Source organism: Leptinotarsa decemlineata, unplaced genomic scaffold (genome assembly GCF_025532065.1).
Source record: "Leptinotarsa decemlineata unplaced genomic scaffold, Ldec_3_MD MMD2_P_RNA_scaffold_5, whole genome shotgun sequence".
Taxonomy (NCBI): Eukaryota; Metazoa; Arthropoda; class Insecta; order Coleoptera; family Chrysomelidae; genus Leptinotarsa; species Leptinotarsa decemlineata.
The window spans coordinates 8,300,840-8,326,821 of NW_027412532.1; the positions used below are offsets into that span (position 1 = coordinate 8,300,840).

Below are 25,982 nucleotides of genomic sequence, written 5' to 3' on the forward strand. Positions count from 1 at the left end.
AATGATAACAACAATTTTGTTTCGAAAAGATCGATTCTGTGAAATATAGTATTTCCATTTAATTTTCGATACTGAATATAATCCGTCAGAATATATGATTTCTTCAAGTTTCCACCCCATTTTCACCCCCTCAGACACCCTGGAAAATCATAACGTGAAGTTTTTCTCGTCAAATCGGCTGTCAAGAACAACATATTTTAATGTTGTAGGTGCACAAACTCAATTTTTGAATATATGATTTCTTCAATTTTTCATCCCATTTTCACCCCCTCAGATGGCCTGGAGAACTATAACATGAAGTTTTTTTGTCGAATTAGTCATCAGGAATAAGATATCTCAATCTTGTAGGTGTACAAAGTCGATTTTTTATGTTACGATTTTTTTAAATATTTCCATCCTATTTTCACCCCTTCAGACAGTTTAATAAACTAGGACGGTTTTTTTTTTCACTAAATCAGTGAATAAGCGAATCATATTGAAAAATGGTAGATGTGCAGAGTCGGTAAATGAAAAAAAAAATATATTTTTTTCTCAGTATACTTTGTGGATGTGAATAACTTCACACCCGTTGAATAAGTTACTCCTTAAATTTACATATTTCTTAAATACAGTATGATAATGTAGTTTTGATGTTGAACAAAAGTACATACCTTAGATGTACTTACTTTCATTTTTTATCATCCATCAATGCATCCAACAAATCAAGCAAAGTTTCACGAAAAATTTCATTACCTCTTTTTTCCAGTCTTGTGTTGAGGTTGTTTTCATGTATACATTCACTTTACTATATCGAGAGTAACCAAAGAATTGCGTTGACGAACAAATGTGTGTATAGGACTACAAACTACTAAAAGCCCGAAACAAACTTTAGTGAAATTTGTTGTTACTTATGAAGCGAATATTTGCTTTAAAACCCGTTCCCATTGTTAGTACTTGTAGTAGACTCACCATTTTTTTCATAACCGACCAAATTCAACGAATAACTATGCTCTCAACTGAAAAATTCACCACAAATATTTTGAAGTTTATTGGTGAAATGACATGGAACAAAAAATGGCAAATTTGATGTAAGTTTTACATGCCTGTCAATCTATGGAAGATGTGTTCTATTTCAAACACATATTATTCCATGAATTGATGATAGAAAAATATATCAACACATGTACAATTTTACAAAAAACAGTTGAGTGTTGTTAAGTGTTATATAGGTTCACTAAATCACCGATTTTTGAAGTTTGAACTGAGCCTAACTTAAATCGAACGTAATCATATTTTTCATTCGATCTAAATAATATTCTTTTATCTTTTAGCATTCCCGAAATAATTATTCCAGTAAGATATATCAAAGTGAAAATGTCTCCGACAAAAATGCCTGAATGTACTTGGAATTTTTTTTTAACAGACTTCGTATGTGTATACACAGTTTTTTTCAGATTCAAACTGGAAGAACAAACCCGTCTGAAACAACTACTTTCATATGAATACCAAATTGCACGAAAATCTTGTTTTCAATTCAATTTGTATTACAAAACATTCGCTATGGAATGAAACATATCTTTATAAGAACGTTACACAATGCGATATTGGTATTAATATAAAATATCACTCACACGTAACACTATCATCCTCAATGGTGCACTTTGGAGTTTTCGGCAAAACACAGCAGCAGCACCGTTTTGGATAACATTATAAAAGTATATACTACTTTCTTCCATAACATCATGAAATTAGTCTATCCTCAAAATATTCCCTCTTCAATTCAAAGTGAATAAAGATATTTGGATATTTGGACATCTATATTGATTTTTTTTGTGTCATGTGAGCGGGTTGAAGTATAAGTTTGCGTGGAATGTTAACATTCGAGAAAAGTAATGAGTTGAACATTATAGGCCACTACTCTATTCACTTGCAAACACCATCGACTTTCTGCAAATCAATCATCCCAGTGCCGAAATTTCCATATTCGGTTAATTCAATGTTAACTTCGACATTGTTTTTTGCAATAAGCAGCGGACTTACTCAGATTATAAATGAGCCAACCAGGATTCCTGACCATGATGGAGAATAAGCTAGTCTTCTGGATCCATACCTAACAACTAATCCAGAAATTTATACAGTCATTATAAGGTCTCCATTGGAATTTTCTGGCCTCAAACTCATTTCAGTGTTGAGTGTTACCGATGAATGTTGGAGAACAATCTAAGCTGCACAAAGTTTGGCATTACAGATCAGCTGAATGGGAGGATCTTCAAGGTCATTTCCGAAATTTACCCTGGCTAGATGTTTGTTTCATCAACTTGTGCTTCTGAAGTCAAGAAAGTTATTCTATCATCCATGGTTGCATATATTCCTTTTTCAATGAAACGACCTTCTAACGAAAAACCTGCAGCAACAGCTGCAAACTTAGGATAAATTAAAGCAAAGAACTTCACAATATCAACAAGGTGTCTGACCCTGATGAAGTGCCCGTCATCGTACTTAACAAGCAAATGAACTCGCACCAGTATTTTGCAGACTTTTTAACCTGCCTTACAATAAAAGGGGGTTTTCCTTCTTGTTGGAAGATTGTTCGCGTTCAGCCTATTTCCAAAAAGGGCAAGACAAATATTTCAAATAACTATAGAAATCGTGGAAAAAGTCGTAAACTACCATAATATCCTCAAATATTTGGAAGGCTTCAACATCTTGAGCGATCATCAATATGGATTTTGGAAACAAAGATTAACAGGCGACCTTATATCGTATGTCACCCATATTTGGAATAACGTAATCGAGAAACATGGAGAATCAAGAGCTGTTGCGCTTGATATTTCTGAGGCCTTTGACCGTGTGTGGTATCTGTAACATTAGAGTAGGGAGGGTGAGAGTAAGCCCACAGCACTTAGGCCACATTTGACCCATTGTACATCCTCCCGAAGAGTTGTCCTCCTAGGTCATCGTCCATCCTGTCCTTTCCAGGAAGGTGGACAGGTCACTGGGTTACATCTCCAAGACTCGCCGAACACACACTCTCTTATTGACGATAACTCCGGACACTCGCATAGGACATGCCTGACAGTCTCATCTTCCTATTCACACATCCTGCATAGATGTGTGTCCACTAGCCCCATATTAAGGAGGTGTTTCCTTAGTTGACAGTGACCAGTCAGAACTCCTACTGTTGAGCATAGATTTTTTCTGGTCATCGCCAGATATTTTTTCGGCGCCAGCTTCCCAGGGTCACCCAGGGTGATCCTCGCAAGATTGTATCCTTTGATTCCATCCCATCTCTTTAGGGATTCAGCATGGGTGTAACATTTGGCTAGTTCCGCAACTGTCGAAGTGATCAGGCCGTAGGTGCCACTGTGTCCTAAAATTTTTAGTCCAGCCGCTTCCTTGGCTAAAGAGTCGGCTATGCGATTACCTTTACTCCTGTCGTGTCCTTTAACCCACCTCTGGATACTGTTATCTTGGTGGCACTCTAGTACTAGCCCTGAGGTAACACGTTGTCTGTTCAAGGCTAATAGGGCTTGTCTGCTGTCTGTGCAGATTATGTTTTTGCCAGAAATTCCTTTCCTGATTATTTTTTTGTGACGATTAAGATACCCGCCAGTTAGGTTTGGACCTCGCTGGTATTTTTTCCCATTCCCCACTTAATCAGTCTTAGTGATCTGGAATACATTCCACATTCCAAGCCTTCTTTGGATTTTGAGCCGTCTGTATATATGCGTATTGTATTTGTAGCATCTGACTCTGTGTCCGTTTTATTTTATTTTGTAGGGTTTATTAAACACAAACCTGGGTTCAATTGCATCACTGGTTGCCCGAAATAAAGGTTGCGCAGTAAGCGCTTCTCGCCATAGGCCCATTCTTACTTCGAGGTTTACACCAGCTGTGCGCAATCGTAACATGGCCATTAACGCAACCTCCTTAACGTACAGGTTCAGAGAGGTCAGACCCGACCGTGTGTGGTATGAGGGTTTGCTGGTATGGCTCTTCAGCTTTTGTCCTTGAAAAAAAATTAGTTGAACACGAAAATGGTATGGAAAATACCTGAAAATCCGTTCTTTCAGTGTCAAGAAAAATTTTTTCTTTCTTGTAACTCAATGTTTATATGAAAATAGCTGCTTCGAAAGCCCTTTTTTCCAGTTTCTATCTGAAAGTTACTTCTTTGCTTGATCTACACATCTTTGTATATACTTAATTATTGAAATTGATTGCATCCTTCCTTTCTTTGGAAGATTTCCACATTTTTTGTATCAAGATGGAGAAGTAGAAGGCGAAAAACTTTCTCAAAAATTAATCTCTCCTAGAAACATACCCTGTCAATTTCAATTGATTTAGTTCGAAAATTCGTTATTTACAATAAGATTTTTTTAATATCTGTTGAAAAGGATATCAAAAAGTATCTGTTGAACCTACAAGCTAAAAATATATCTAACGAATTTTAAATTACTTACATTGTTTTTGGTATAAGTCACTCTCATTTCAGTAGAAATTTAATTATTAAAATTATGTTATCGTGGAATCCACTACCATCAACATGACATGATTTATATTCTTGATCTGATTTGATACAAGGTTAGGTGCAAAAAGCAAACACACTGATCTATTTGTATCGCAACATACCTTGGCTCTTTCCATGTTTCCAAGTCATCTACCGTATAGAGCTACATGAAAAACAATAAAAAACAATACTGAGGAACTCGAAACACTTTTGTCACTTACAGCGTTATCTTTTTTCTGCCAGGAGGTCTCGAATGAAGATAGTCGCGGATTTTTAATAGGCCCATTGATCAAGAGTTCCGCACTTCATGGAAATTATCCGATCGGGTTGCTCATTGGTTCCTCCTGCAAAGAAAGAAAAAAAGTACTTGTATTGTTTTGCGAAGCAGCGAGTTGATTAACTTTCAGAAGCAAGGTCGAATTTTATTAGCAATTCTGCTTTGATCGGCGAACTGAGGCTGTTAAATTATTTTTATCCTGCCATTGTATAAGAGAAAAAAAACTGTTAACGTAATTCGTCTGATGCAAATTCTGAGATGAATTCTGACCTTGATACATTTACTACGGCAATTATTCGTTGAGCTCATGGCCGTTGATCGCACATGTTGAAGTAGTTTGTCAGATTTAAGTTGTGAATTCTGCAACTCTGCATTAGACTGCATATGACAATTTACAAGGATGGTATGATTAAAAAAAAAAGATTTATTTTCAACAGCAGTACCCAGTTACAGAAAATGCTATTATTACAGGGTATATATGAAATGAATATTGAAAATAATGGAATATAGAAATGTATAAAAGTGAATGCTAAAACAGAGTATATTGTTGTTGTTGTTGTTGATTGAATAATCGTACATTAAAGTTCGCTTTTTTGTTGCAAATTATATTATTTTAAATTTGGACACGTTCAGTTGTAGACGATTATTATTACACCAAAGTTTGATTACATCTAATTCATGTTGTACATGTTGGTAGTCAGTAATGTCGTCGATTTTATAGTACAGTTTCTGGTCGTCTGCAAATTGTAGGCTAGGAATATTTAAAGAGGCTTTCTGCCAAGTCATTAATGAAAATTAAAAATAAAAGAGGTCCAAGATTATAACCTTGTGGTACCCCAGATGAAACTACGTACTGAGCCGATTTGAAAGATTCATATTCGATGAAATGTTTTCTGTCAACTAGATATGATTCAATTAGAATAAGCAGTTGGTTAGAGCGTCCTACTTTTGTCAATTTGCTGAGAAGAACATACTGGTCTATTTGATTGAAGGCTTTTTTAAAGTCTAAATAAACAACATCAACTTGTTTTTGCTTGTCTAGGTACATACAGAAATATTGATTTAAACATGCAAGATTTATCATACATGATATTTGTTGTACGAAACCATGCTGAATAGGGGAAATAACTTTTTGAATATGGGAGTACATAAAATTTTGCATACATATCTCGAAGAGTTTAGAAAAGTTACATTAAATTGAAAATAAAAATAATGTAGTATCTGTCGATTTGGGGCAATTTTGATTTTTTTTTTGATTCTCCTAAGAGTTTAATCCAAATTATTGCAGATGAGCCAGCTTTTTGAAGTTAGTAAGATATTTTTGAGTCGCAAGCAAGAGTTTTGAATTTCTGGATTCCTGCGTCGAATTGACAAGTTGAAAAGTACATCCGCATGATCACAATTCGAGCGAATTGTAGCGATAAACTACATTGTCTTCAACCTCTTCAACCTTGTGCAGTTCTCATTTCAAACACCTAGGGAAGCTCCCGAAATGTTAGCTTCTCAATCAGAAGATAATAATTATGTTTTCCCAACACCAAACCGTTATTTCAACACCTCGACACGTGTTTCGATCACCAAGTGATCATCTTCAAGAGGAAGATCTTCCTCCAGTAATATTCAGAAGATAGTAAGACAATATCTGCCACTTGAACGGAAGCACTATTTTAACCATGCTAATACCTTGATAGTTCGTACCGAAGACTTAGTCATGAAATCAGATTTTCGTTGAATATAATTTTCAGGGGAGACTCATTTATGCCGATATTCCATAAAATTGTTATTACATGAAACATTTCTTGTCACAACGCCATCATGTTTAAAGAACAGTAACTTCACCTTCTTTTAGGTATTAATTTTTTCGCTAAATATTCCATGAACTAAATTACCTTTTTCGGTAACCATTGGGGAAGTACCCACTTTCCGGATGCTTTTTCTTAAGAAATTAGCATTTTTCGGGAAGTACGTTCTTCCCGGACCAGGCCGGGAAAAATAAAATTGTTGTCATTGTATATATATGAAATTTTGATAGGTATGGCTTTGACAAATGCAGTTGATCATTACGATAGCAGCAAAATAATAACTGACAACTATTTGGCATGAAATTGCATGTTTTTTGTTCGCAATCATCGCAACAAACTACAAAAAACAACAGCGATAGTGAGTTTGAAAATGTGCCTGCTACATCTTAATTATTGCCTGAGAAATCAAAGTCCAGATACGGAAACGTTCATGATTTGTTCTCAAATGGATGGATATGAAGAGATTGAAAACTATTACAGTTTTAACTTTGGGTTATTTGGCGCAAAAATCTGAGACTGTCAAATCCTCTACTTTGTGGAGCATATATTCTTCAGTGGAGAAAAATGTAAACATAGCCACTTTCCGAAAGGTTATGGCATATCTTAAAAGGAAGAACGTTTGTTATAGAGTGAAGAAATCAGAATTCCTCAGCCTCTTAGTATCCACAGATTTGGGAATCCCGATCTAAGAATCGCAGAGTTTTTTAAATTACCCAATCCTAAAAATTAGACATGCCATAGCATTCTTTGAACTTCAGCGATGTTATTTGCTGATAATGGTGTTCACATAAAAAATTTGAAGAGACAGAGTGCTTGAAAGTCTACCAACGTTGCTGAAGGATATACAGACATTTCACAACTTATAAACGAAACTAAAATTGACAAAACCATCCAAAAATGATCAGATGAGAACAATCAACGAGAAACGGGATCTTTACCTTCTTGTTCTGACATCAACAAAAGGCATTCAAATATACCAAGCATATCAAACATCAGGAAATCCTTCAATATGAACAATTGCTCGAATTCTATGGAAAAATATGAATACCTGCCACAAAAACACCAACTTAATTCAACTTTTGATCTAACGAAAAGATTGTTAAGCTGGACAATACTCAAACATACCTTCTCTTAATAACAGCCTTCTCAATTCCTTCACAAATCACCAGGTACAGAAACGTGATACCGATTTAATGAAAAACCAATCGAAAAATTGAAGTAATTTGATGCTTTGAAGCGGTGACTGGTATGCAACTTTGCTTGTTCTGTTGAATAATTTCAAATGAAATACCTAACGACTCATTTTATTATCTTAATGGGGTCAGTATGGCTCTTTTGAGAATGATTATAGCGGGCCTTATAACAAGGTTATCGAAATTATCTGAACAATACAGTAATTCTGCGACAAACACAAAGCCTGCAAATGTAATATTTTCTGTTGCACAATAGGATTGTTCGACCTTTTGTCTCTTGTCCAATAGCAATGGGTTTTCTGCAAGACTGATAGTTTGAAATGGAAGAATACTGAGGAAAACTTCTTTATTGAAAAAAATTAATTTGGCCTTACCCAGAATTTTTATTTTTGAATTCATATGCTGTAACAAAAAACACCGGTCTGGTTTTGTTTATGATTTCCTTTGTGTAACTTTGTGTTATTGTTATTGAAGTTTAAATGGTGGTGGATTCACTACCAATCTAGCTTTTTTTCATTCTCCAAAGTTTCCTTTATTTTTCACGAAACAAATTGGTGAGGTTGTTTCTCGCAACCTCGTCTGTGGCAGCATTCAGAAAATCTGAAGTATTCTCTACATATTATTTCTCACTTATGATAATAGTGGTTTTGCCCTTATCTGTTGTGAATTGATTTCACATCTAGTATTGAAGTTGATATTGTTTATTGTTTTATATAGTTACCATTGTTGTCAGTTTTGTTTTTGAATAAAGCAAAAAGTCAAATAAAGTCTTATTTTTCCGAAAATAAGTAGTTTGCCCAAAAACTTATCCACTCGCGTAAAAACTTTGTTTTTTGTTAAAGATTTATCATTGTTATATTCAATATTTGGCCATTGAAATAAATAGTTATGATTACAGTTTTGTAGCAATATTCCTTGAAAATAAAATCGATGTGCCTTTCCAATTATTTCCAATTATTTCATAAATGTCTGCATGAAAAATGCAAAATTGATGAATCTAAAACTTTTATAGGACACAAAGTCCTGATGGAAGCTACACGTGACTCACATTGTACAGTAGTTATGATGATGAACGGAAAGTCTGAGGCATAAATATGTTTCTTACTTGCTAGTTTCAAACGTAACCGATTCGTGAATGAACAAAAAATAGGTAACGATATACCGGTGCGTCAGTCCATTTCAAGATAGAGGCATTCAAAATGCCATTGTCTTCTTGACCGTCTCACTTTGAGTTTAAGGCAGGCCTGAAGGCGAATCAGACTTAATGCAGCTCTTTGTATTCAGCGCCGGTACCTTGCTCAAAAAATTTGGAATATCAACATTTCCTAATTATACTATAGTCAAGGTGAAACAAGGTCCATTCGAATTCAGAAGAAGGTGGGAAATGTGACATAATTTGAATTCCATTACCTATTAAAGCATTCATACATGAAATGTTCTTCTACCAATGGATTCCACCATTTGAAATCTATGATACATAATAATAATAATAAAAATTTATTTCTCAAAAAACATACAATATTTATAGCAGGAAAAAAAACAATGATAAAAAAACTAACTATAACATAACTGAGTACGAACAGAGCACACAAAAAAAAAGATAAATCAGAACTGAAGCTTGAAGAAAAAATATAAATATACATATATATACACACACATATACAATATTATCAACATGAACATAAATGTACTCATTAGATAATATATCTATACAAACAATAAATATTTTTTCAAATTCATCCGGAATTTTTGTTTATTACATTTTTTTAAAGCATTCGGTAGCTCATTGTAAAATTTGATACCTTCATAATAAATCGAATACTGCCCAATATTTGTTTTTATTTTCATTAATTTCAGATTGCCTGAATATCTTGTCGAATGAATGTGTTGGTCACTATTGATTTTGAAAGTCAAATTTGAATGTTTGAGCTTATTTTTGGCCAAATGAATGAAGGTATATAATTTGAATTTATGTTTGGGATGACAATAGTTTTTTTGTTTATACAAGTTGACTGTGGACTCCTTGTAGTTCAACTTGTATATACACCTTATAATTTTGACGTTTGTTTGAAGGTGGTTAACAATGTTTCATGGTTTCATGGTTACATTAGTTCGGACTTCCATATCTAATATGATATAAATTAATTTGAAATCCCTGAAAGAGTCTGTGAAAAATTGAGAAGTCTAGCTGAAAAATAACAATTATATTAAGCAAAAAAATACTGAAATTATAATGAAATAAAATACAAATTCGAACTATTAACAAAAGATGAAAATCAAAAAATTATTATCAAGACATGAAAATTCAAAACTAAAAGATTCTAAACCAAGTTACTTCATTTCACGTTTCGATTGTTAGTATCCCCAACCGTCTTCGGGTGATAACTGGAATTCCTCAGAGATCTGACTATTTATAGGTCATTCGAGTGCTTTCACCTATCCCTTCTTCCCTCTCTCCGTTTCATCGATTTTAGCGGAAGCTGACCGTTTGGCGGGAGTTGGTCGTGTTCCGCTTGATTAGAGGTTTCCATATATTGCGTATCTCTACGCTAGCTAGGCTAAATGCGTTGTTGGACAACATATATGCGGCTTCTTTGAATGTCCTTCCTCTTTGTGGATGATTTCAGCTTGAGCCCACTTGATGTTATGTTGATGAGTGTGTTTCTTGTGCTCGGTAATGCAAACTTTCAATGGCCTTTTAGTTTCACCGATATATGATTATCTGCACTTGCAGGGTATCCGGTAAATGCAATTCTTGGAATCGCAGTCCGCGTTTAGTGGCCTGGATTTCGTGAGACTGCTAGGGATAGTGTTCCCAGATCTGAAACAGGTTCTGATGTTATAGTTGGACCCAATCCTTGTTATCCTTTCCGATAATCCTCTGATGTAGGGAAGTACAAGTACTGGTTGTGGCGGCTCCTATTCCTTGTGGAGCTCTTGCTGTCTTCTAGCTAAACCCTGTTCTTCTATCACTCTAGAGTAACCATTTCGTTGAAGGTCATTTTTGATGATGCCTAGTTCCTTTTCGAGACCTCCCTTTGTATTACAGAGCCCGAAAGCACGGTCTAGTAGAGTCTTGATGATTCATCTCTTAGTCGATTGATGGTGGTTGGATTCTTGGTTCAGATACTGTCCTGTGTGAGCGGGTTTTCGATATACAGATGTGTCCCATTTAGTGTCGGTCCTCTTCACCAATACGTTTCAGAATAACAATTCGTTGTGGACTTCCTTCTCTATTGTGAAATTGATGGATAATGATTATAATTTTGTTCTGAAGTTTTTCAATTGGTTTCAATAATAACGATCTATTACCTGAATTCGTATTTGTCATCTGACTGTTGGCAACATTCACTGAACCATATTTGGTGTATAAAAAATAAAATCGAAAAAATGTTTTGTAGCTCTGCTAAGTTCTGCTTTACTAGGCTAACCTAAATCCCATCAGTGTGTTTTCATCTTCATCTAAAATGGCAGATATGCCAATATATATGAAAAAAACATGGCACCCGTTCTATCCAAAATGTGTTCAAAGTTACTAGAAATGAAATCACTTGCAAGGTTTCATAAAATTGTGTTGCCGTGATTTTTTTTGTAATTTAATATATGTATCCTAAACCTTACCTATCAATTTTTTAATTTCTAGCTCAGCTATTATATTCAGTATTTTATTGTCACTGAATGATACAAAATAAATTGTGTTTGAGATGAAATCCTCTATAGTTTCCGATGTAACTGCATGAAAATGTGTCCACAACTTTTTGTTTTATCAAAGTCAAAATGTGTTTTGGAAAAAAATCTGCAACTTTTCTCAAATCTATTATAAATTCATATTGAATAAATTTAAAATAGTTTCACTTCAATAAATCCACACTTGAATTCCACGTTTACTATTTCCCAAACTTTTCCACTTTGATAACTGGACTTGCTTATTACAGTATATATGCAGGAATTCATTGTGGTATCATCTTCATTTGCAAGTTGTACGACAATTGCCAACATGTTCTGAGAGACCGTTATCAAATACTACAAGAAGTAAAGGTCCCACTACTGATCCCTGGGGAACTCCTGATGTCACATTATGTTCCTTGGACATAATATTGTTGTATTTGACAGTCATATAACGACTACTCAAATAAGATTTTAACAAAGATAGTGTGTTATCTGGAAACCCAAGCCTCACTAAATTTATATGTAGAAAGTCTGGTGAAATGACATTGGCAGATCAATGATTGAAAAATTCTTCTTTGTTGAACTTCGCCCCTAATATTGAAATTTGTGATTGTTTGATACGTAAATCCAGTTGATTTTATTACATATTAAATTAAATGATTTAAAATTATTATAGAAAGCTTTAAATATGTAGAATTTATTTAAATATGGGATAGAGAAAAACATTTGTCTAATTTCTACTCAGATTTTTATTTCTTACGGCCGGTTTTGGTTTACTAAACTACTCTTAATTTTAATGAAACATTTTTACTTGAGAATGGTTTAATGAACCATACAAGCATTTTGTTAGACTGAACTAATCTTCCAGATTTGCTATAATTTTGCAGTTTTGTGATAATCCCACATAGTTAGAAAACTATTGTTAGATTATTTAAGTAAATTTGTTTAACAACTAATTAAACACAGTTACTCAAATACGTTATCATAGATTATCATAAAGTATGGGCCAATTTCAACAAATATTGAAAACGTGTTAGGAATCACACATTAAAAGGTAAGATCTCGTTAGTCCTTAGCTCGCACAAGTTTCTTAACTTCTGAGAGTTGTCGTTCGTATGGGAGCGACATCTGATTAACGGAAAAACAGATTTTAAACAGAAAAACAGGTATTACAGTATATAATACGTTTTATGACATTTTCATCATCGTTACTCATCATAAAAAGTTCAACTAACTTTTGGTATTTGTACAATTACAGCATTTTGTTTGGATTGAATTAATTGCAGAAAGTACAGCCTTGACTAGAAGGTAATTACAAACGTAATCAATGAACGACATCGATATTGAAGAAACAACTCAAATATTGACCTAACGTCGAAAGCAAATATTTTATCAAACTCATGACGCCATTATACGCAAAAAAGATGTAAATTTGAAGACGAGAGGATGGGTATACGTGCAAGGCCATTTCGAAGGTCTTCAGTCTAAACAAAGAAAAAGCGGGAGTAATTGCAAATAAAGGCAATAATGATGATTACATTGGTGAGGACTGGAATCGAGTTGGAAGGTATTATTGAAGACGATGGGAAAGAATATTTCAGAGGAACGGTAATGAAATACGTGTAATTTGTTCGATTTCAATGAGAAGAAAAATGTGATTCCACTGTTATCGAGTTTATTTGAAACCAAAACAAAAGATCAATGAAGCTGATTCCAGGAAGACTATTATTTGTTGTTCTCATAGCGGTTTGATACATTTCATTCATTATTGCCACAATTTTATTTCTATATTATTTGAATTAAATTCACTACATATATCGCGAGAAGAGAAAACTTAGATTGTCTGTAGACGTTCTCTTGTCAAGTAGAATTTGTAGGTATTCTAAATTATCCGAAAACGAATGGGACACTTGGGTTTCAACCTTTTCTTTCGCCTCTTTCTGATCAATTGGTGGATTTGAAACCGAAATGAAATAACAAATAAAAATGAATATTATTACACGTTTCGATAATCAATGCTAACCATATTTATGAACGTTTACTCTGGGGAATAATAAAAATTTTTTTGAAGAAATAAGTTGAAACCACAGGATATTTTTGGTAATATTCTTTCGAGATACGATTTTTGAATGAATGTTATTCCATCTTTCTCAACAGTTTGAATAGTTCACTTTAATTGTACGATGTAATCTTGAAGCTGGTTTCTTGCTGGAAATCTGCAGACTCCGGCGTTCAACAATATCTTTATATTTATCTACATCAGCCAAAATTACGTCAATGTGTTGATTTATTTTAACTTTCTGCAACCGAGCCAAACCATCACAGCGGAGTCCTATTGTGAAGAAATCGACAAAATGTACCGAAAACTGCGTCAGTAGCAGTCGGCACTGGTCAACAGAAGAGGTCCGATCCTGCTCCACAACAACGTCCGTCCGCACGCACGTTCGAAAATTCAACGAAACAACTGAGCATCGAAGTTCTGTCTCACCCAACATACTCCCCAGATCTTGCTCCAACCGACTACCATCTTTTCAAGCACTTCGATAACTTTCTCACCAGTAGAACCTCCGCCAAACTCTCTTCGTAGACTTCATCGAATCCCGAGACCTGTGTTGCGTTGGCAAAAGTGCAATAATGCATTCACTGAGATATAACAGTTTAACGTAGACCCGTGAAAATGGATAAAACTTTTGCTTCATCCATTAGGAACCTAGTGGGGTTGAAAAACAAATTTTAATACGGTCCTGAATAGATTTAGGGTCTAACTGTGTATATATTCCGGAGCAGTAACACCTGGTGTCATTGCTTTTCTAGTTTGAAAGCCGTGGATTTTTGGAATTTCTTCCTGACGTTTCGCTGGCGCGAGTGGCTAGCTTCTTCAGAGGTTTAACCATCATGGCTTGCTGTCCGATGACTACCTTTTAGGCTTCGTAAAGCGTATTTATGCCTTTTCAGGTATTCAGTTGCATTTGTACCTGTACTTGTACCTGCACTTGTACCTGTACTCGTACCTGCACTTGAACCTGGAACATTAACAATCTTGCTGTCTGTTGTCTGTTCCTTATTTTAGAATTCCTTAAAATGGGGTTCCATATTCGATTGAGGTTAACCGCTTCTTCTTTTCTGTTGAAAATCTCCGTGTGTTTGAGTAATCTCTATTGCCTCCCGTACCAGTCGGCTACGGTATCCCTAGTTGGAGGCAATTAGTCCTGTGTTTTCAAATAAAATTATGTGGTCACCTTCACTAAGTGCGTGTTCTGCGACAGCTGACTGGTCCGTTTGGCCTAGTCTGCAGTTCCTTTAATGCTCTTTTAGTCTTGTTCCCATGGATCGTTTGGTGGTTCCGATATATTCCTTTCCACAAGTGCACGGTATGCGATAGACTCCTGCTGCTGATAATGGGTCTCTTTTGTCTTTTCCGACCTGGGGCTTTGTTGTATCTTCCTCGTGGGTTTGAAGACTGTTTCGATGTCGTGTTTGCCCAATAGTTTTTCAATTATGTCCGTGACCCTAGGGTAGATATGCGCGTGCAACCATCTGATCCTTTTTCGCTTTCTGAACCGTGGTGCCCTTAGGTTTCATGGCTTTTCTGCTCTCGGAGGCACTGTATCCATTCGATCTCAAGGTCACTTCAAGGTATTTCAGTTCCCTCTCCAGATGTTCTGGTTCACATATTCTCCGAGCCCATTCCGTTAGGGTTGAGATGACTTCTCTCTTTTGGCTGGGATGGTGGTTCGATAGTGCGTGCAAGTATCTATTTGTATGTGTGAGTTTTCGATACACTTTGTGGGTTAGTCTGGTACCATATCGTTCTACTAGTATATCTAGGAAAGCTATCCGTTGGTCTTGCTCAATCTCCATGGTGAATTCTATGCTCGGGTGTTGGGCGTTTAGCTGTGGCAGAACACGCACTTAGTGAAAGAGACCATAATTTTGATTGAAAACACAAAACTAATTGCCCCCAACCAGAGATACCATAGCGGACTAGTACCGGAGGCAATAGAGATCCACAAACACATGGAGAATTTCAACAAAAAGAAGAAGCGGTGAACCTCAATCGAATATGGAACCCCATTTTGAAGAATTCTAGAATAACGAACAGGACAACAGGCAGCAAGATTGTTAATGTTCCAGGTTCAAGTGCAGGTACGAGTCCAGGTACGAGTGCAGGTACAAGTACAGGTATAAATACAGGTACAAATACAGGTACAAATAAAGGTACAAATGCAACTGATTACTTGACAAGGCATGTAGTAGTTTGTTTATAAAACACCCATATATGACTTGAGATCAGCTTCAGAGATGCAGAGTTTTTCCATTAGAAAACAAATTATTCGAAACACTCGTATTTGAGTGCAGTAAAATTCCAGTAATTTATGTCTCGAAACATCTCACGCATTTCAATTTGACACGGATTTTCCTTTTTAGCCATCGTTTAAAATGATGCTGAACATAATTCGTTTAATACATTGAAAAGTTCCTATTAATTAACTGAGCTAATGACTCATTCCATAAATTCTTTAATGAACAAATGCACGACGTCTAAAAATAATGCGTTGGTACAGGATGCTATTAAGTATGCAAAGCAATAAGTAAGAAAGTTTTTACGATACATACTCATACGGGATATCGTACTTCACACAATCAATCCACCTTTCAATACGATAACCTAACCATTTTTTTGGTACAATACTTCTTGAAAGTATTTTTCAGAATTTTGATTGAAAAGAGAATATTCTTGGAATTGGTTTTTTAGGGGAAGAGCTTTCTACTTCTCCATCGTTGAACAAAAAATTTGAGAAACGCCCAAAGAAGTGAAGAAAGGAAATAACAGCAGTAAAAACTCTCTGTAGGGCATACACAGTTAAAAAGTTTTATTGATTGAACATTCATTAAAACAACGCATACACTTAAAAGTTTCTTTTAGAATATTAATAGCCAACATCGCCATGTTTCACCAGAGAATCACACTTTCTTCAACAAAGAAATCAAATTTCTTGGCATTTCAACGACATCATTCGTTTGATTATATCATTGCGAAGATGAATATTTGAATCAAGAAAATATAATATCATATCAAAATCCATCACCTATTTGAAGGGAAAAATAAACTGTTTCAAATGGAGAGCAATATCAACTTGATCTGATCACATAGTGTTTGTTTGAATTTAATACTGTATCCCTTTAAATAACTCTATTCGTTTATAACAAGAGTTTTGTGAATCTACATACAAAACTATATTATGATCGACTGAAAATAACAGGAATTTTGTATAGAATGAACAGGGTTTCTTGTAAAGAAGTATTTCATTCATTTCAGTTTGAAAAAATCTGTGGTACTCTGGTCTTTTTATGACCCTCTTAAGTGAGAGGGGAGCGGGGAATTCCGTTGTAAGCATCGCGTAAGCGCCAGTAGGTATGTGTTGGAAAGTGATGTTGGTGTGTTGAGATTTTGAGGAGGAAGTGTTTTGTGTCTGTAGGCAGTGCAATTTCTTTCCGATTATTTTGTATCAACCATAATGGAACAGATTTCAGAACACTGGAGTCTTGCACAGTTGGAAGATATTTTCATGGGTAAGTATTATAATTAGATAAAACTCCGATGTATCAGTAAATACCGCGCGACGGCAACTCTTAATTTTGCCTTCATTTTGCGAAAATTATACCAATGATCCGTAATTTTTCACACATGCATTATTACATTTGCTGAGCTCTGCAAGTGTATATTCATTTTTTATTGAAAGATAGAGGTACTTATAGTTTCGACAATGAATTATATTACAAAAACCAAAATAGGCACCAGTAGGTATAAAAAGCTTCTATATGTGACAGCCACTTTCTGATTTCAACATGTAAATGTTTGTTGAATTCCGAAACGTCTTTGCTTTCTGTAATCACTTCAGAAATGTTTTTATGTTATTCATTGGGAACAAATTGAATATACCCTACTTAGCTTGAAATTATTTGATAGATTTCCTTTAGGAATGTAAGAAATAGGTAGAAATATTACCAAACTCACTAGAGATGAAATATGAATTTCCAAAAACGTGAAAACAATGAATTGAATTGATTATTTATTTCTGATCAGATAACTTGCTAGGAATCGTATGTTAAATAATAAGACCTCATACAAGTTTAAAATTTTGAGGATTGTCATTCGCATGCGAACAACAATTGGGTTGGTTAACGGAATGAACCCACTTGAACAGGGTTTTATTGGATTTTTTTTTATTAAGTGGCTGCTGTTTTCATATTTTTACCTTTCTATATATTTGAAATAGTGGCTAAGGATGATGTGTTGATTTCTTTTTTCGTTTCAGAATCCAAGTGATGTTCCGGCAATTGTGAATAAACAAAAGCAGAAAACAGAACTTGATCGACGATAGGGATTTTTCTAATGTTATTTACCAGAATCAAAGACTACAGAATACTATAAGACGTGTCACTCGCTCATTTTTCGACATCTGAGAAATCTCGCCGCCCGCTAGCGACAGCGGGTAATTACCAGCCGAGGTAGTACAGTATGTCGCTTGAAGTTACCAGTTCTCGTCGGCACACGAGATATAAAGGTTGTCCGTATTGTTTGGTATTGTCAAAGACTACAGAATCGGTAAACTTTGGTATTGTGATTGTGTTGTGTTCGTTCGGAGTTCGAAATATTTATTTTGTGAAAATGTCGACGTATTGCTCAGTGGATGGTTGTCTGAGTACGGTGGGAAGCCCAGGTATTTCGTTTTTCCGCTGCCCAAAGTACAGTGAAAGGTATGCATTCAATATATTCACCATTCATTTTTATTTTACCTATCTATACCTTTTATGGTTTTGTTGTATAAAATTATTCATAACAAAATATACCGCATTTGCCAATCCAAACTCATTTCAATCTTTTTTCAAAATGTTCAGTTTATCGATTGATATACTTGAATTTTTTTTTAGGTGTCAACGTTGGAAAAATGTATTAGGCTTCATTGGGAATCATAGATATGCTAATCTTACCCCAGAGCAGAGTCACAATAGAATTAAAATTTGCAGCTTACATTTTAGAGCCGATGATATTGTGAATTCTCGTATTCATAGCTATGCTGTTCCTTCATTACGTCTGCCTCAAGATGGTTCTCAGAAAGGTTGGTTCAGTGAAGTTTATAGATTCAAATGATGAAAAAATCTTATTCCACTTTTTAACATATGAAATTTACAATATCAATTTTGTTATTTAAACCTTCCAGATGATGATGCCATTGCCGGTACTAGCAAGGATTTTATTTACATTGATGCTCAGGTTCAAACGGATCAATTAGGATCACGAGGTGAAATATCTTTTCGTTATATCATATACTTACCTGATCTATTTTTATATGCTTCGGAAACAAAAACGATGACAAGAAAACAATTATTGAAAGTACGCACATCTTTCTTTCAGATGAATGCAGCCAAACATCTGCTAAACTCTCTTCGGGAACTCCAAGAAAAGTGGCATTACGAAAAAAAATTGTATCATTAGAGAAAACAGTAGCTTCAACATCGAAAAGAGCACTGGACGAAACCGGAATTACTCTGGATGATGTTTTCAAGTTTCTGGATCGAAAATATCCTGAGCAATATTGTAAGCTCTTGAAAGCACAGCTTTCTTTGATAAATAAAGCACCAAAAGGGTCCAGGTATAGTGACGAATTCAAACAGTTTGCATTGACTGTTTATTTTCTTGGTCCGAAAGCGTACAAAAAATTTTCAACAATTTGTAGATTACCGTCAAAAAGTACACTTCATCGTTTCACGAAAAATTGGATTGTTGAACCAGGCTTCAACGATTTTATTTTTCGTGTTATTGAATTCAGGATTGGACTCATGAAGGAGAAAGAAAGAGATTGTATTTTATGCCTAGACGAAATATCTTTGAAATCTCATCTTTATTATGATATTTCCAGAGACAAAATAGTAACATATATATAACAAAATATAACAAAATATAAACATATAACATTATATAATTGTATTATTTTTGTTAATAAAACATGTTTTTCTGAACGTATGTTTATCATTTCATCAGTAAATCACTCTGATCTGTTTCTTAGATCATTTATTCATGAGTTTATCTATCATGTTTCTAGAAGTTAATCGACAAACAACTACTTTCGTATCTTTGTTTATCTGTCTGATACAACCGAGCAAGCGAAGTTTCAACTTCGGAACGTCCCCTGTAGATATCGCGAATAGGAACTGCCCTCGTATAACTGTCATGCGGCCGGCGGCTTCCGGACATCGTCTGTCGGCGATATGATTTATGGAAATCGCAAAAAATGCAATCCTGAGCCGTACCGACAAACGAATTCCTTGGAGTGAACCAACTTATAGTATTCGGTAAACTTTGCCAGAATGGCATCTAGTTTTAAAAACTTCATTTGTGTAAAATTACCAATAAATTAATTCATTTTCTTGTCTGAGTTGTAATGTTGTTCATAGGCTTCGATTTCATTTTATTCGTTAATTTGCAGTTTGTCAAAAATATGTCCCTTTTTTATATATGTTTTCTTATTGAATATTTATTTATGTTATTTGTATAACTGTATGATCTCTCAAAAGTGTGCGGTTGGAATATGATATTTAAGCAAAGATTAGCAAAGAAAATTTAGTTCTCTATCACGTTTTGTTTTTTAACACATGCTTTTTCAGGATAATATTTATGATTTGCAATTGCTTCAAATAAACCAATCATAATATGTAATGTATTATTTAGTTTCTTTCCTTACCACTTATAGCTGTTCATATTACAGATGAGATACTTTGGATTCAATAGTTACTTGAATCCAAAGCGTTTATTCAGTCCATTCGAAATAATGATTCAAATTCAACTTGAGAGAATATGTTTCTCAATTCAAAAAAATATTTCTTTATGAATATAGGAGAGCAAGATATCTTTGAATCGAGATAATGTTCTTCACTTTGAGATTTTTATTTTTACTGTGTATGCACAAATTCTGCAGTTTTTGAAGTCTCTGCCTGTCAGATTTCAAGAGTCCTGGACCATAAACAAGATCAGCATAGTTGGCATGGGATAGTACCAGTGCGTCGCAAAGTAATATTTCATTTTTTTTATCCAAAAGATTTTTACTCGAGTATACTAATTTTAGATTCATATAACCCTTCCTAAGAATCTGAGAAGCATGTGTAGTGAAACGCAGAGAATTATCGAGATAAAGGCCTAAATTTTTCGTGACGTCACTTTTTGGTAATTGAACCCCATCGATGGAAATGTTAATCAATGCGCTGCAACGACTCTATGCATTTGGCCTACCGAAGAGCATGACACAACATTTAGATGGGTTTACAGATAGACAATATTTACTTGATTCAGTTATCAGAGAGTGCAGATCATGACTCATCTGTTCGAGCGCAATATTGAGTGAATTTTCATCGAATTGTAAAAACAACTGTGTATCGTCGGCCAATGCATGGAAGTGTGAAGAAGGCAGTGTGAGAACTGAGAAGTATATTAAAACAAAGAGAAGTGGTCCTAAAATCGATCCTTGAGGGACCTCATTATTTATTTTAAGGGTATTCGATTTTTTGTTATTGAGTATGATACACTCAGAGACTGAAAGATAATTTTCAAGCAGAGTGACCACGCTAGAGGCAAAACCTAAGGATATATCGTTCTTTGCTGCTGCTGAGATAAATAGTAGAATGATTTTATACCAGATCATTCTATTATTTTGAAGAAAAAAAATAGTTAAAGGAGTAATTGCTATATTTGAAATCATCGGGATCATGGAGAGCATACATTTCTGAAGGGGAATAAAAAAACACAGAAAACGTTCAAAATATTCGTGAATCAGGCATTATAAGTTTGTAGCACGTTACCCCGCGTTCATCAATGATTTCAAATCATCCTCCACCATAACTCTATACAATTTTCTTCACAATATTCCCAGTATTACACATTGTAAACAAGGTTTCGAAACGAACTTGGAAAATATTTACTTATTTGGTTTCGCAGACCTACTTCCGTTGTAAAAAATTAAAATTGGTTGGTTTCAAATTTATTGAATGAATGGTGTGCCAACCACAAGGAAACCAAGAAATGAAAAAATATTGAATGATTTACAGTGTTCCATGCATATGTGGTCATATGCAGGTGAAATTCCTAGCTCATAAAGAATACACATGTTTGAATAGAAATACATTATTATATCACGGGAGTTTAGATAAAGCACCACATTAGTGGTGAGAAAAATGTTGAGCTGGAAAAGTTTAACTAGAATCCACACTGGAATTAAAATACTGCATCTGGGGAAGTACATTTGTCATTCAATGTCTAAAAATTATGTACTTATATGTTTAGGATTTAATTTCGAATATTCGAAACGAAAAACCGCCATTGAATCTATTTTGGAATATTACAAAAATCGTTAACAAATAGTTTCAAAGATTTTTTTTGAAAATCTTTCATAACCTTAAACAACATTGCATATTTGAGGTCATCATTCAACCTTCACTATATATTGTATGTGATAATCAATAACTTATAAAAAATTGTTTTGATAAAAGAGTGATGCCATCATGTCAGTCACGATTTTAAAATCTCTTAGTCGATGAATATAATTACTTCATAGACGAAGCCTCTAATTACCCAAAACACCCCTCAGGGTCAACTCATAGTCATAATATTATTTCTGGAAGCTTGCAATCGAATCTATTGATTCATTCAGAGGTACGTGTTGGTTTTACCTAATTAATGTTTCATGAAATTGACAGGAGTATCATTGATTTGAAATCGGAACACTTATATTCCTTCAATCGATTCTTCTACGGAATTAACTATAAAGTCACGTTGATAGCGTTAACGCTTGTATGGTATTGGCCCACGCGTTGTTTTCAGGGATTTACATGAAATGGATTTCAATGAGATTCTTGAATTATTCAGTTTTGTCTAGGCTTCTGTAATACATGAAGAACTTTGGGAAGATTTTCAAGGAACTAGATATGAATGTAGTATTTAAAACAAGTCATACACTACGAAGCCTTTTAATCTTCCTCTTGAAGATGATCACTTGGTGATCGAAACACGTGTCGAGGTGTTAAAATAACGGTTTAGTGTTGGGATAAAACTCCAGTAATATTCATTGGAATTTGTTGATTAATATTCATGGTAGAATTAATTCATTCCTTAGTAATTATGATGCACTGTTTGGAACCTTTGGTGTAGTAATGAATATAACTAACACCAAATACGTGTTTTGATCACCAAGTGATCATCTTAAAGAGAAAGATTAAACTCTTCCTCTTGAAGATGTCTCACACGTGTGATCATCACACGGGTCGAGGTGTTAAAAATAACGATTTGGTGTTAGGAAAAAATTCCAGTAATATTAATTCCTTAGTAAGTCTGATATTATCATAAATACAACCAAGAGATCCTCAAGCTGTTTTGTATTATAGTGAATGATTACCACCAAAAATATTCTCCCGGCTCATATTTCCTAATCTTTTGTATAATATCATCACAAATGATCCTACCCGAATTCGCATGTGCAGCAGAACAAATAATATGTCTTTAGTTTTTTCTATCATAGAATCACATCAGCTTGTCCATGAAAGAGGTTCCCGTTTTTACGTAAAAAAAGTGCTTTTGGAGATATACGAGCTGAAAATTTTGGCCTTTAGAAAGTTCTAGAACAGTGCAGAATATTCAAGAGTATTCGCGACTATGCCAGAAAATTCAGGGGCATTTTGGAATGTGACGAAATGTCCAGGAATAATCTGTAAAGTTTGGAAACTTCCTGGAACATCTCAGGTCATAGGAAGTTATACTCGTATGTTGTGGTAAAACTTTATTCCTCATCCATGAAAAAGGGTTTTTGTTTTTACCTGAAAAGTATACTTTCTACAATTTTAATCTTCTGGAAATTCCTAAAACAGTCCAGAATATTCTTTAGCATTCCACAATATTCCATCGCGGAACGTCCTAGTATTCTAGTATATATTCGGAAATAGCTTGGAACGTTCTGGAACATCCTAGAACAAACATCCCAAATCATTGGATACCGATCAATGGAAGCATATGGTGTGGTAGCCCTCTAGCACCTATCAAAGAAGAAGGGTTATCGTTTCTTCCTCCAGAACCTCTGGCACGGACATCTCCCGGGGAAGTGAAAGACATCGTGAGGCACCTAGCCACTCAAAAAGCCCCAGCCTGGATCAAATTCCAAAGCGGGCACTGAAAGCCCTACCAAGGAAGGGTATTGCGGTATACTCAGACTACAACATTTCCCGTACCCGTTCATGGAGGCAACGGTCATACAAATCTCGAAGCCAAAGAAGAACCACATATTTCCGGATAACCATAGGCCAATAAGCTCAACTCCTTCCATAAGCAAAGTGGCAGAACTGGAAATCTTACCAGATGAACAGTTCGGTTTCGGATCCGAACACTCGACAGAGCTGCTAGTCCTGAGGGTAGTAGACTATGCGACAGAAGGTTTCAACCTCGGCAAAGAATACCACATCGGAGCGATATTCCTAGATGTCTCCAAAGCATTCGACAGAGTTTTGCACGACAGAATTGAAACAGATGGATGCAGCTGCAGAGTAGGACAAGAACTCTCCACCATGCGATTGCTGAAAGCAAGAGTCCCACAAGGTGCAGTCCTTTCGCCACACTTCTTCTCGGTATACACAGCAGACGTGTCCGAGCCTGAGAACAACTTTAACTAGTTGGCACGAAGCGAAATACCTGGGAGTCACTCTCAACAGAAGACTAACGTTCTGGTCCCACTATATCCGATCATAGGTCGCAAAAGCAACATGGGGCTCCATGTGAAACTGCTGCTAATCAAGACCGTACTACTCCCAATCATCCTGTATGCCTGCACTGCCTGGGGCCAGTGCGCAGCGACATACATACGCAGAATCTAGACGTTTATGAACGCTTGCGTGTGAGCCGCCGTAAACGCTCCAAGATACATACCAAATACATTCATATGCCGGGACCTGGACCTGAACATCCACTACGTAGACGCGTACATCGGAGAACACGCGGAAAACGTGTTCGAAAAGGGTCGATCACACACCAGTCCAGCGCTACGCGATCTACATGAAGCACTCAACAAGGAAGACTCAAGATTCCAAGAAAGAGACAAACACAAGAGGCCAACGAAGCAGAACCAGAGACCAACCCCCAGAATCGCTGTCAGACGGCTCCGGTAACTATAAAAATTGTATTTACAGACATAACATTCACTTCTTTTTCAGATCATAATCAAACATTAGCTCGCGACTAAAAGACACTTGTCTCCAGTTAGTGTAAGGTGGTCCCATGCAAAAATTACATTCAATGAAGCCACGTTAAATAAATATAACAGATGAAGAAAGTGCAACCACCTAAAGGCTGACTTTCGACCGCAGGAGGTCAGATGTCAATCTTGCTGAAGTGTCCATCAGCAGGTTGAGGTCCACTCAGGATGAGTGGGGGTGTATGCTCGAGATTCTAGCTTCTGCACACAGTAACAGTGTGGAGACTCTCAACCCATGAGGGGCATGGAGGGTGTCCTCCACATTTGTCCAGAACCTTTGGGAATAATCTGGAACTTTCCAACAGTCTAGAACATTCCAGCTCATCGTGGACTATTCTTAGTATTCTTGTAGAGGCGGGGCTACGCACTGGTAGTGCATTCCAGTGGAGACGAGTCTTTATGAATAAGACATTTGATGTTGAGACTGAAAACAATATCGTGAAACTCGTCAACTTTAGTTTTCAGGGAAATAGTGATGAAAATAACAGAAATAAAAACACCCTGTGGAAAAAATTTTGTTTAGATACATAACATGGTCCTACGAAACACTAAATAGTATATCAAATGTATTACTTAAACATTTTCAAATAAGATAACTTTACTCGTTTATCTGCGTCATTGAAAACACAGTTGACACTTTCAAGGATAATTATTACATAGAATCTTACATAAAAAATAAGAAAATGAGTCAGACTGCTGGATTGAAGTTCCAATCATTAACCTCGCTAATATGGTCTGTACATTTTATCTTGCTAACAAAACTACAGTACCTCTTTTCATTCAGAAATGAAGATAAAGACTCTCGGGGTCATTCTCATTTATATCATTTGATAGTGTTAATTTGTAACATTACATTATCATTTCCTCTTCCTGTTCCGACGAAGAATCATTCCATTTCTAGTTCATCATTATTTGTCGACAAAAAATTAATTGAAACTGAAGACTTCGTTGTATGCTGTTCCTCGGCTCGTTTTCCGCCATTTATTGTTGCGCAATAAAAATTAATTGTTCTACGGGGGTATCAGTCATGTCAGATCACGGATAATTCAAGGTTTTTGCGTACAACAGGTTTTTGTTGCCCCTGCAGCCAACTGCTACACTAAAGGATATACAGAGTTATAGAAGGAAAAATACCATTGTCTCAGTCTTGAATATGTCATTACTATTGTAATAGACCCATTAATTTTGGTCGTATCTATTACGTTATTACGTACTGTGCTGACCCACGATGAGGAATGACACAAAACATTTCACGGTACAATTTTT

The 25,982-nt window shown here is 35.4% G+C and overlaps 1 protein-coding gene across 8 annotated transcripts in view; it reads right to left on the reverse strand.

Moving 5' to 3' along the window:
- LOC111509348 (beta-1,4-glucuronyltransferase 1) overlaps positions 1–25,982 on the reverse strand; it is a 166,563-nt gene that overhangs the window by 22,101 nt on the left and 118,480 nt on the right. For 5 of the 8 annotated variants that reach the window (XM_074169470.1, XM_074169468.1, XM_074169469.1 and 2 more), the window contains exons 3-4: positions 4,708–4,830; positions 4,609–4,649 (exon numbers count right to left, since the gene is read on the reverse strand). In XM_074169470.1, coding sequence (XP_074025571.1) covers positions 4,609–4,623 — 15 coding nt within the window. In that variant the 5' untranslated portion in view covers positions 4,624–4,649; positions 4,708–4,830. Of the gene's footprint in view, positions 1–948; positions 1,028–4,608; positions 4,650–4,707; positions 4,831–25,982 lie in introns of those variants that run through there. The other 3 variants (XM_074169472.1, XM_023165074.2, XM_023165073.2) reach the window with 2 other exon arrangements.